This window comes from Pongo pygmaeus, chromosome 12 (genome assembly GCF_028885625.2).
Source record: "Pongo pygmaeus isolate AG05252 chromosome 12, NHGRI_mPonPyg2-v2.0_pri, whole genome shotgun sequence".
NCBI lineage: Eukaryota > Metazoa > Chordata > Mammalia > Primates > Hominidae > Pongo > Pongo pygmaeus.
In genome coordinates, this window is record NC_072385.2 from 90,443,683 (window position 1) to 90,456,781 (window position 13,099).

The 13,099-nt window shown below is 45.2% G+C and overlaps 1 protein-coding gene across 10 annotated transcripts in view; it reads left to right on the top strand.

Annotated features, from left to right (window-relative positions):
* THADA (THADA armadillo repeat containing) overlaps positions 1 to 13,099 on the top strand; it is a 366,352-nt gene that overhangs the window by 300,557 nt on the left and 52,696 nt on the right. For 9 of the 10 annotated variants that reach the window (XM_054475156.2, XM_063648769.1, XM_054475159.2 and 6 more), the window contains 4 exons: positions 3,180 to 3,559; positions 4,165 to 4,283; positions 4,618 to 4,690; positions 9,311 to 9,464. In XM_054475156.2, the coding sequence (XP_054331131.1) occupies positions 3,180 to 3,559; positions 4,165 to 4,283; positions 4,618 to 4,690; positions 9,311 to 9,464 (726 nt within the window). Of the gene's footprint in view, positions 1 to 3,179; positions 3,560 to 4,164; positions 4,284 to 4,617; positions 4,691 to 9,310; positions 9,465 to 9,649; positions 10,211 to 13,099 lie in introns of those variants that run through there. The other variant, XM_063648771.1, reaches the window with a different exon arrangement.

The window sequence follows — 13,099 nt, forward strand, 5'->3', positions numbered from 1 at the left end:
AGACAGGAGAATCACTTGAACCGGGGAGGCGAAGGTTGCAGTGAGCCAAGATGGTGCCACTGCACTCCAGCCTGGGTGACAGAGGGAGATTCTGTCTCCAAAAAAATAAAAAAATAAAAAGATGCCTCCTAGTGAGCTGGGAATTCTGCAGTGTCTGAGTTAAGTGTAGAGGTGTGGCCGGGCACGGTGGCTCACGCCTGTAATCCCAGCACTTTGGGAGGCTGAGGCTAGCGGATCACAAGGTCAGGAGTTTGAAACCAGCCTGTCCAGCATGGCAAAACCCTGTCTCCACTAAAAATACAAAAATTAGCCAGGCGTGGTGGCACGCTCCTGTAATCCCAGCTACTCAGGAGGCTGAGGCAGGAAAATCACTTAAACCCTGGAGGTGGAGGTTGCAGTGAGCCGAGATCGCATCACGGCACTCCTGCCTAGGCGACAGAGCGAGACTCTATCTCAAAAAAAAACAAAACAGTAGAGGTTTGTCTGCAACCCCAGATGGTGGCCTCCCTGGGGTCCCATCATATTGGAGCCCAAGTCTAGTCCCCGTTTTGCCCCCTGTGACAGACTTTGAAACAATTTGATGTGTTACATAAATACTCTATATTTTTAAATCTCGAGTTATTGCAAGTCTATGCAAATTTTCAATTTCAAATAAATTTTTCTGTTACCTTAATGTTTTACATTTGCATTATGTTTATGTTAGTTTTCTAGAAGTCAGCAGAGTTCTCTGAGTTATAATGAGATGATAAATATAAACGGTGTTTTATTAGCTATAAATGCGTATCACTTAAATGCTGTCTGGTAAGCCAATCCAGGATAAACTTGCTAACATCTTGGGTACAATTGTCAGGATTTATCAGAGAATGCTATGAATATAAAATCTAAATTTTGGCAAGGCATTTGGTGAAGTCTGTCCTAAGTTCTTGTAGATAAAACTTCATGGACAGAATGATACAATTAAGAGGATTCATAACTGGGGGATGACTCAAACCAAAGAGGGCTAGTTAATGAATTGGTGAGAGCCTGGAAGAGTGTTTGAGGCAAGGGCCAGCAGGGAGCCTGCTCACCAAAGGCCTCCACCCTCCACCTTGCCCACATTTTTAGTAATTATTTGATTTTGGGCATTTAGGCATTCCTGTGAAATTGAAGTTTGCCAACTGCTTTGTATGCATTTTTGAGATAGGGTCTCACTTTGTCGTCCAGGCTGGAGTGCAGTGTCAGCATCGTGGCTCACTGCATCCTCAACCTCCTGGGCTCAAGTGATTCCCCCACCCAGCTGACTTTTTATTTTTTGTAGAAATAGATTTTCACAGTGTTGTCCAGGCTGGTCTCAAACTCCTGGGCTCAAGCAGTCCTCCCACCTTGGGCTCCCAAAATGTTGGGATTACAGGCATGAGCCACCACGCCCGGCTGGTTTACCCAATTTCTATTAGATGATGAACATGTGTGAAGAACTGGGTGCTGGGAGGTACCCAAGACTCCTCCCCTAGTCTGCACCCTCATTCCCTAGTCCTGCCAGTTTTATACCTGCAGTAGTTTTTTTTCTTTCTTTTTTGCCTTTTTAAATGATCACCTTGGCTTCAGACCTTCAGTGTTTCTTAAACCCACCTTCTCCTGATTCCTTCTGAACTTTAGGCTCTCGTCATTTATTTCTCTCCTGGACTACGGTGCAGTAGTGTTGTAACTGGTCTCCCTGCCTCTAATATTGCCCCCTCAACGATAAGAGCACTTCAGTGAAAATGGGCCCCTGACCTTATTGCTTAAAATAACCTCTCAGTGGCATTCCCTTGCATACAGACCTAGCTGCTTCACATTGTCTAGGAGGCTTTCTGTACTCTAGCCACATTTCTTCCCTAGCCTTATCTTCTGCCCTTTCCCACCTCAAATTTTATGCTCCAGTGTTATGGGATGGCCTGTAGTTCCCCACATGGTCCGTTCTGTTTCATGCCTTCGTTGAGCCTTTGCTCAGCTGGTTCCCCTGCCTTTGGTGGTCCTAACACATTGTCACCTGTCTTCCTCTTTGAGACCTAGATTATCATTTGTACCGCTATATTGGAATTATGTGTTCATGCATTTCTCTTTCTCAAACTAGACTGACTATAAACTCCTTAAGGGCAGTGATCTTATTTAGCTCCTAGCACATAGTAAGCAGGCAATAAGTTTTTGGTTTTTTTATTTTTTTAATCAGAACTGAGAATATGAAAAGATCTCGGCAAATGAAAGGCAGACCATAAAACTTAACAGGAGGATAAAATTTAACAGGGATATACTTGGGCTTAAAATAAACAAACAAAGAAAACACATCTTGGCTTAAGTACTGAGTACAAAGTGGGAGAAAGATGACTCACCACCATCAGTAGACCATGTCAAAAAAGAAGGGCTGTGGTTTCAGTTGACTTTGTGCTCCGTATGAGTCAACAGTGTGATGCAACTCCAGTTCAGAACAGAGAAAGTAATAGTCCTGCGGGTCAAACCATGCAGGAGATTTGTGATCTAGCCTATGGGCCATCCTTTGAGAGAGGGTGAGGCATGTCCACAGGAAAGCAGCTAGAATAATGAGAGATGGTGACCCCATCATTTGAGGAAGGAAGTAGGAATGTTTCATCTGGAGAAGACAGAGGGGACACAAGAATTGTAATCAAATGTCTAAAGAGCTGTCATTGGGAGCCTCAAAATGTAGCATTAGGCCAATGAGTAGAAACACAAAAAGAACTTTTTGACAATTAGATCTACTAACAATGGAATAAGCTGTCTCATGAGCTCCAGGGTACTGTAGGGTTCAACCAAGAGCTTCTGGGAAGGGGTGTTACAGAGGGGAACTTCGCCCCTGAAGGAAGTTTATACTAGATGTCCTCTTCTCCTGGTCAGCTTTGAGGCTCGGTGATAAGAGGTCACTGAGTTCATATTTATTGAATGTTGAGGAGGGGTGTCAGGAACGCATTTTCTAATAGTAATGCCTTTGTGCCCCTGTTAGAAAAATTATACATTACCTAAATGGAAATTATTGTGGACTAGAAGTCTGAACCTTAGAGGGCCACTCACTTATGACAGTGTTTGAAATCTGCTTATGGGAGACATCTGATGGCCTCACGCAGTGGATTCAGTCTTCATTCTTTCATGTCCTTTTGTGGAAATTTAAAGTGATTATCTCTTTCCCTTTTGCTTTTTTTGCTTCTTAGTTCTGGAGAGTCTTGGCTTCTGGGAGGAAGTCAGAGGGATTATCTCAGGATCAGAGCTGGTAACGGGATTCCCTTGTGCCTTCAAGGCGCCAGGCCTGCCCCAGTACCTCCAGAGCCTCACCAGACTAGCCATTGCTGCAGTGTGGGCCGCGGCAGCCAAGAGTGGAGAGCAGGAGAGGGATGTCCCCATCTCTTTCTCTCAGCTGTTAGAATCTGCCTTCGCTGAAGTGCGCTCACTGACACTGGAAGCCCTCTTGGAAAAGTTCTTAGCAGCAGCCTCTGGACTTGGAGAGAAGGGCCTGCCACCCTTGCTGTGCAACATGAGAGAGAAGTTCTTATTGTTGGCCATGAAGGAAAATCACCCAGAATGCTTCTGCAAGGTAAAGTCTCCAATGTACTGACTGGCCCTTTCCACTCCCCACATTCTTTTGTGAGCCACTGGAATGATAGGATCATGAAGGCAAAATTGGGCTCTCCAGGGGCAATAGGAAGTAGATTCGGCAGCCAGTGGATAAGGACTCTCTCTTTATGGTGGTTGGCATGGCGTCATACCTAGAAGGGCACCAAGAAAAGCTTTTGATGATAGGGGTATTGATGGCAGAGATTAACCAAAGACAGAGCAAACCACTTTGGGATGTTTAGGAAACAGATCATTAAAAATTCACTGTAGAGTGTGTCAGAGGTAGTCTTTGCTGACATGGCTATTTCAGGGCAGATGGCCACCTGGGAAGCATTATCAAAAGGAAAGGGCACTGGCCTAAAATCAGGGCATCTGGCTCCCATCCCAAGTCACTAGATGCCCTCTGGTTAGTCATTGCATCACCCTGCCTCAGTCTCCCAAAGGTATTATGGGGGAAATAAGAAGTCAGTGGGAGCCTTTTCAAAGGTAGACCTCTTGTTGATACAATTGATTATCATGTAACATCTAGAGACATCTCCCTGAGTATTTATTTCTCTTTTTTGTGTGCGGATTTGGTTTACACAGATACTGAAAATTCTCCACTGCATGGACCCTGGTGAGTGGCTTCCCCAGACGGAGCACTGTGTACATCTGACCCCAAAGGAGTTCTTGAACTGGACGATGGATATTGCTTCCAATGAAAGGTTTGCCCCCAATACCTCCTGTGCAACCTTGGTAAGATGTATGGTCCCATCAGTCATTATGTAATGAACTTGCACACAATCCTGCCCTCAGGTCTCAGGTCCTGTGTTTCATTCTAAGACTCAGCCTAAGAGTTCTAAACTCAAGCAATAGAATGATGTCAGTGATTTGCATTAATAACCAAAAGGTAATTGCTTCCGGAGGCATTTTTGTAACCAGGAGGTAGAGATTTTCAGTGTTCACCTCTGCATGGATTATAGACTATCTGCAAAAACCAGTGTATGAAATATGTCTGATTGTAATTTTGTGGGTTTTTTTGTTTGTTTATTTTTCTAGATCTGAAATTCAGAGTGTAGCTCTGAGACTTGCTTCCAAAGTCATTTCCCACCACATGCAGACATGTATGGAGGTAAGGCTGGTTCTGATCTTGTTCCGGGACCTAGGATTTTGTGTTCTCATTTACTCAGAAGATGTCAGTAAAAGTGAACAGTCTTAGCAGGCAGAACCCCTGTGATATGTGTATGTAACATCTACAGAAATATTGTTCGTGCTGGTTTTTCAATTGGAGTATAACTTGAAAAGACTTCTTTGGACACTACCTTTCTTTTCTCTTTTTTTTTTTTTTTTTTGAGATGGAGTTTTGCTCTTGTTGCCCAGGCTGGAGCGCAGTGGCACGATCTTGGCTCACTGCTACCTTTGCCTCCCGGGTTCAAGCGCTTCTTCTCCTGCCTCAGCCTCCTGAGTAGCTGGGATTACGGGTGTGTGCCAGCACGCCCGGCTAATTTTTTGTATTTTTAGTAGAGGCGGGGTTTCACCATGTTGGCCAGGCTAGTCTCGAACTCCTGACCTCAGATGATCCACCTGCCTCGGCCTCCCAAAGTGCTGAGATTACAGATGTGGGCCACTGCACCCAGCCTGTTTTAGGCATTTTTTAAATTAGAGTTCATAGGGGTAACAGAACCTTCCCCCCAAAACACATATGCCCAAACCCCTTGTTTTTTCCCCGTTTCTCTAGCTGGACTCTTTATTTAAAGAAGAGTAAGCATGTCAATTCCAAAAATATTTAGGATTGCAACCTAGTGAACTAAGTATGCAAATACATCGCTAAGGCTTAAATATTCCCCCAGAACATGGCCCAGCTGGCTCCGGATGGAGGCCCAGATGCGCCCCACCTGTTTTACATGTCCTTTGGTAATGAAGTAGAACTAAAGTAAGAAAAACAGCTTCTTGGGAAGATGTCTTAAGACAAATACATGCTACTTAGGTGCATACAAGAAAGATAGCACCCTCACAGAATCACAACTAGAAGGCAGCCAATACCACAGGAAAATTACCTGAAGATCCAGATTCCACACAGCCACACTGATGGTGGTGGCATAACATTGTGGACCCTGAGCCCTTACAATAAACTTAGCACTGCTGTGTAGGTACTGAAGATACAGAGATGAACAGAGACTAGAGCTATAGTCTAATGAGAGAAAGAGAACATTAGATAATTACATTAAATGCTCTAGTAGCAAGGTGTGCCAGGGCCGTGGGAACCTAGAGGAGGGACTGAGAGTTCAGAGGCTGAAGAATACTTCATAGAGGAGATCACGAAGTTCAGAGAGCTGGGCAGAGATAAAACCAAGGGTAAGAATTAACAAGCAGGTCCAATTTCCTTAGATCTGTCATTCAAAGGCAAGCCGGGTAGCCAAACATAGGAGGTCACTAGGAGCTAAAAAAGCCCCCAAAAAAGTCAGGTGGGGTGGAGGGAGTATAGGAATGGAGATGATTTGCTAAAAACTATAGCCCAGGAGGGGAAAAAAAAAACAAAAACACGGCCAGACATGGTGGCTCACACCTGTAATCCCAGCCCTTTGGGAGGCCAAGGCAGGCAGATCACCTAAGGTCAGGAATTTAAGACTAGCCTGACCAACAGTGAAACTCCATCTCTACCAAGAAATACAAAAACTAGATGGGTGTGGTGGTGGGCACCTGTAATCCCAGCTACTCAGGAGGCTGAGGCAGAATTGCTTGAACCCGGGAGGCGGAGATTGCAGTGATCTGAGATCATGCCACTGCACTCCAGCCTGAGCAACAGAGCAAGACCCTGTCTCAAAAAATAAATAAATAAATAAAACACCAGGGCCAGGCACGGTAGCTCATGCCTGTGATCCCAGCACTTTGGGAGGCTGAGGCGGGCGGATCACCTTGAGGTCAGGAGTTTGAGACCAGCCTGGCCAACATGGCAAAAGCCCAGCTCTACTAAAAATTACAAAAATTAGCCAGGTGTGGTGGTACGTGCCTGTAATCCCAGCTGCTCAGGAAGCTGAGGCAGGAGGATCGCTTGAACCCAGGAGGTGGAGGTTGCAGTGAGCCGAGATTGTCTCACTGTACTCCAGCCTGGGCAACAGAGCAAGACTCCATCTCAAAAAAAGCAAACAAACCAAAAAAAAAACACCAAGTTCTAAGACAGAGGTCACCAGGCAGCCTAACAAGCCTGCCAAGGCATTATTCTTATCCAAAGCTGTTTTTAACCAATTGTTATGTCCAGTACATGAATAAAGTGATATTTAATGAAAATTGGGAGTTTTCCAGGGAGAAAAAAATTAACAGAACTGTAGAGAAATAAATAAAAGAAGCTCCTGGGGAAACATCAGTTTCTTGGTGCGTTGGGAATTAGCATCTTCCTCAAGGTCTAAAATACTCATCATGTTAGTTGCATAGATGCCCATAGATGATCAAAGGAATCATTAGTTACATTTTGAACATTTAAAGAGGTTCAATTGATAGGAGAAGTAAAGTACATCTGGAACAACAGTCCCTGTTCTAGAAAAAGTGAAAGAACAGTTTAAATGATGAAAACAATCCAGATGTTTATCAACTGATGAATGAGTAAGCAAAATGTAGTGTATCCATACAATGGAGTATTATTTGGCCACAAAAATGAGTGAAGTACAGATACATCCTACAGCATGGGTGAACCTTGAAAACCTTATGCTAAGTAAAAGAACCTAGTTGTAAAAGACTACATATTATCTGACTCCATTTATAGGAAATTTCCATTTATAGGAAATGTCCAGAATTGGCAAATTGATAGACACAGAAAGTAGATTAGTGCTTAGTCAGGGCTAAGGAGATGGGAGGATAGGGAAGTGATAGATAAAGGGTGCAGAGTTTCTCTTTGTGGTGAAGAAAATGTTCTGAAATTGACGTGGTGGTGATTGCACATATCTGTAAATATACCAGAGTTCACTGCATGGGCGACTTTAAATGAGTGAATTCTATGGTATGTAAACTGTATCTCAGTAAAACTGTTACTATTAAAAACAAGGAGTTGAAGGTTGAGTTGATCACCAATGTCCAATGATTTAATCAATCATGCTGTTGCAATGAAGCTTCCTTAAAAACCCTGAAGAACGTAAAGTTCAGAGAGCTTCTGGGTGGTGAACAAGATGCACTCATGTGCCAGGAGAGTGGCACACCCCAAAGCCCCAAAGGGAAAGGAGGTCCTGTGCTTGGGATCCTTCTGGACCTCTCCCTGTGTATCTGTCTCTTCAACAGGATGTTCATTTGTATCTTTTAGCCTTTGTAATAAACTGAGAATCTAGTTTTCTAAAAAATAAAAACAACACTGCTTTGTTTAAACAATAGTGTTAGATGCTGCTTTATTTATTTATTTAGAGATGGAGTCTCATTCTGTCTCCCAGGCTGGAGTGCAGTGGCATGATCTTGGCTCACTGCAACCTCCGCCCCCTGGCTTCAAGCAATTCCCATGCCTCAGCCTCCTGAGTAGCTAGGATTACAGGCGTGCACCACTATGTCCAGCTAATTTTTGTGTATTAGTAGAGACAGGGTTTCACCATGTTGGCCTGGCTGGTCCTGAACGCCTGACCTCAGGTGATCCACCTGCCTTGGCCTCCCAAAGTGCTGGGATTATAGCCGTGAGCCACTGCGCCTGGCCTGTGATTCTGTTTTAAATGTTGTAACAGAAACTCATAAATACTGTGGCTTAAATCAGATAGAAACAGTCCAAAGCCAATGTAGCTTGACAGTGTTGAGTCACCAGGTTCTCATACTTTGTTGTTCTGCTGTCCTAAGCACATAGTTTCTATCTTAGGGCCCCACCTGGTTGCTCCAGCTGCCACCATCTTGTCCTTGTTTAGCCAGCAGGAAGGGGAAACCCAGGAAATAAAGATCATGGGCATTTCCTAAGGCATGACTTGAAAGTGCACAGGTACTACTTCTAGTGTCATCCCAGTCTTCAGAACTTAATCACCTGTTACTCCCAAATGCAAGAGAGACTGGGACATGTAGTCTCTAGCTGGGTGCCCATGGGCCCAGCCAAAAATCTGGGGTTCTGTTACTATAGGAGGGGCATCTGGTTATTGGTGACAACAAGTTGTTATTTGCTGGACAGTCTTTCCCCACAAGTTTGGTCTTTACCAGACCAAATGTATGCCAGTGTTCTCGTAACCTGATTTGCATCCAAAAAGACTAAAGGAAGGCCGGGAGCAGTGGCTCATGCCTGTAATGCCAGCACTTTGGGAGGCCGAGGCAGGTGGATCACTTGAGGCCAGGAGTTTGAGACCAGCCTGACCAACATGGCAAAACCCTGTCTAATTTTGCTAAATACAAAAATTAGCCAGGTGTGGTGGCACACACCTGTACTCTCAGCTACTCGGAAGGCTGAGGCAGGAGAAATCACTTTAACTCAGGAGGCAGAGGTTGCAGTGAGCCAAGATCGCACCATTGCACTCCAGCCTGGGCAACAGAGTGAGACTCCCTCAAAAAAAAAAAAAAAAAAAAAGACTAAAGGAACTTGTTGTCTAGTCATAGTGACTCCATCTTACCAAAAGACAAGTCAGATTTTCTTACTTGGGCATATTTCTCTCTAGTTGGAATGGAAAAGCAACTAAAAAACAACTTTCTTCCCACTGAGCTAAGAGCTAATCTACAGGCCCAGTTTGGTGTAGGTCACCCCTAATTCCATGTCAGCCCTTGTTGCATCTTCTGAACTACTGATAGGTACATTTTGTGCTTTTAGAACAGGGAATTGATAGCTGCTGAGCTGAAGCAGTGGGTTCAGCTGGTCATCTTGTCATGTGAAGACCATCTTCCTACAGAGTCTAGGCTGGCCGTCGTTGAAGTCCTCACCAGTACTGCACCACTTTTCCTCACCAACCCCCATCCTATTCTTGGTAAGTGCACTGAGATGAAAGTCTGTTGTACCAAACTCACTTAAAATATGAATAGATATTCTCGCCTAAAAAAGGGAAGGTGAAAGATGGCAACATGAAACCTGCCTTTATGTCTTTCAGTTATATTCCTGCCATCTTAGTTCATGCTCTAATCATTTTCACGAGCACACTCTTTTTTTTTTCAGACGGAGTTTCACTCTTGTCACCGAGGCTGGAGTGCAATGGTACGATCTCGGCTCACTGCAACCTCCACCTCCTGGGTTCAAGCAATTCTCCTGCCTCAGTCTCCCGAGTAGCCATCACCACACCCAGCTAATTTTTGTATTTTTAGTAGAGACGAGTTTTCACCATATTGGCCAGGCTGGTCTCGAACTCCTGACCTCAGGTGATCCACCCACCTCAGCCTCCCAAAGTGCTGGGATTACAGGCGTGAGCCACCACTCCCAGACCACCAACACACTCCTAACCAGCCTCTTGTTTTTCAGCCTTACCCCTAAACTTTTTTTTACAAAGAGCCTCTTTATGAAATGCAAGTCTGATAATTTCAGTCCACTATTTAAAACCTTTGAGTGGGTTCACACCGCTTTCAGTATAAAGCCTAAACACCCTTTAGCACGGCTCATAAGGCCCTTCCTGTTCTGTCCCCTAGCCCACTCCTCCTGCCTTATCATCCACCACTCCCTAACATGGGCCCTGTGTGTCATCAGTAGGGAACAGTTCTCTAAATTAAACAAACCACTGCTTGACTGACTTCTATTTGTCTTTCAAAACAGCCTAACTGTCCCCTCTTCTGGGAGGCCTATTGCAATAATCTAGGTGAGAAATTAATGGATGAGTGTGAAGCTGTGGCAGCAAGGAAGACAGAACAGGCTCAAAAGATTTAGGAAGTAGAATCAACAGGACTTGGTGGTATTGAGGTTGATATAGAGGCAAATTCAAGAATGACTTCTAGGCAGCTGGCTAAAGTGACTGGATAGGCTGCTGGTTGCATTCAGTGATTTTTGTTTTAAGTTGAATGTATCTGTATTAGTCTGTTCTCACACTGCTTTAAAGAACTACCTGAGCCGGGCACAGTGGCTCACGTCTGTAATCCCAGCACAATAGGAGGCTGAGGCGGGTGGATCACCTGAGGTTGGGAGTTCGAGACCAGCCTGACCAACATGGAGAAACCCTGTCTCTACTAAAAATACAAAAATTAGCCAGGCTTGGTGGCATGTGCCTGTAATCCCAGCTATTCAGGAGAATTGCTTGAACCTGGGAGGTGGAGGTTGCGGTGAGCTGAGATCATGCCGTTGCACTCCAGTCTGGGCAACGAGCAAAACTCCATCTCAAAAAGAAAAAAAAAACTACCTGAGACTGGGTAATTTATGAAGAAAAGAGGTTTAATTGACTCACAGTTCCATAGTCTTAACAGGAAGCATGGCTGGGAGGCCTCAGGAAACTTAGAATTATGGCAGAAGGTAAAGGGGAAGCAAACACCTTCTTCACATGGTGGCAGGAGAGAGAGAGAGCAGGAAGAAGTGCCACACACTTTAAAACCGTCAGATCTCATAAGAACTCACTCACTGTCATGAGAATAGCAAGGGGGAAATCCGCCTGCATGATCCAATCACCTCCCACCAGGTCCCGCCTCCAATTCGACATGAGATTTGGGTGGGGACACAAATCCAGATCATATCATTTCGCCCCAGGCCCCTCCTGAATCTCATGTCCTTCTCACGTTGCAAAATACAATTATCCCTTCCCAACAGTCCTCCAGTCTCAACTCATTTCAGCATCAACTCGAAAGTCCACAGTCCAAAGTCTTATCTGAGACAGGGTAAGTCGCTTCCACCCATGAGCCTGTAAAATCAAAAACAAGTTAGCTACTTCCAAGATACAATGGGGGTACAGGTGGTGGGTAAATGCTCCCATTCCAAATGGGAGAGATTGGCCAAAACAAAGGGGCTACAAGCCCCATGCAAGTTCAAAACCCAGCAGGGCAGTCATTAAATCTTAAAGCTTTAAAATAAATTCCTTTGACTCCGTGTCTCACATCCAGGGCATGCTGATGCAGGGGGTGGGCTCCCAAAGGCCTTGTGCAGCTCTACCCCTGTGGCTTTACAGGGTACAGCCCTTGCAGCTGCTTTCACAGGGTGGTGTTGAGTGCCTGCGGCTTTTCCAGGCACACGGTGCAAGCTGTTGGTGGACCTACCATTCTGGAGTCTGGAGGACAGTGGTCCTCTTCTCGCAGCTCCACTAGGTAGTGCCCCAGTGGGAACTCTGTGTGAGGGCTCTAACCCCACATTTCCCCCTCTGTGTTGCCCTAATAGAGGTTTTCCATGAGGGCTCCACTCCTGCAGCAGACTTCTGCCTGGACATCTGGGTGTTTTCATCATCCCTCTGAAGTTTAGGCAGAGGTTCCCAAACCTCAGCTCTTGCCTTTTGCACACCCACAGGCCCAACACCACATGAAAGCCACCAAGGCTTGGGGCTTGCACCCTCTGAAGCAATGGCCCGAGCTGTACCTTGGCCCCTTTTAGTCACAGCTGGAGCTAGAGCAGCTGGGACACAGGGTGCTGTGTCCCGAGGCTGCACAGAGCAGCTGGGCCCTGGGTCTGGCCTAAGAAACCATTTTTTCTTCCTAGGCCTCCTGGCCTTTGATGGGAGGGGCTGCTGTGAAGGTCTCTGAAATGCCCTGGAGACATTTTTCCCATCATCTTGGCTGTTAACATTCGGTTCCTCTTTTTTTTTTTTTTTTTTTTTTTTTTCTTTGAGATGGAGTTTCACTCTTGTTTTCCAGGCTGCAGTGCAATGGCACGATCTTGGCTCACTGCAACCTCTACCTCCCGGGTTTGAGTGATTCTCCCACCTCAGCCTCCCCAGTAGCTGGGATTACAGGTGCCCACCACCATGCCTGGCTAATTTTTGTACGTTTAGTAGAGTCAGAGTTTCACCATGTTGGCCAGGCTAGTCTTGAATTCCTGACCTCGGGCAATCCACCCATCTCAGCCTCCCAAAGTGCTGGGATTATAGGCATGAGCCACTGCACCCAGCCTTGGCTCCTCTTTACTTATGCAAATTCTGCAGCAGGCTTGAATTTCTTCCCAGAAAATGGGTTTTTCTTTTGTACCACATGGCCAGGCTCCAAATTTTTCAAACTTTTATGCTCTGTTTCCCTTTTAAATATAAGTTCCAGTTTCAGATAATCTCTTTGTTCATGCATATGAGTGTATACTTTTAGAAACAGCCAGGTCACATCTTGAATGCTTTGCTGCTTACAAATTTTTTCTGCCAGATACCCTCAGTCATCTCTCTCAAGTTCAAAGTTCCACAGATCTCTAGGGCAGGGGCAAAATGCCACCAGTCTCTTGGCTAAAGCATAGCAAGAGTGACCTTGACTTCAGTTCCCAATAAGTTCCTCATCTCCATCTGAGAGCACCTCAGCCTGGACTTCATTGCCCATATCACTGTCAGCATTTTGGTCAAAACCATTCAACAAGTCTCTAGGAAGTTCCAAACTTTCCCGCGTCTTCCTTTCTTTTTCTGAGCCCTCCAAACTGTTTCAACCTCTGCCCATTACCCAGTTCCAAAGTTGCTGCCACATTTTCAGGTGGAAATGTCTTTATAGCAGTGCTCCACTTCCAGTACCAATT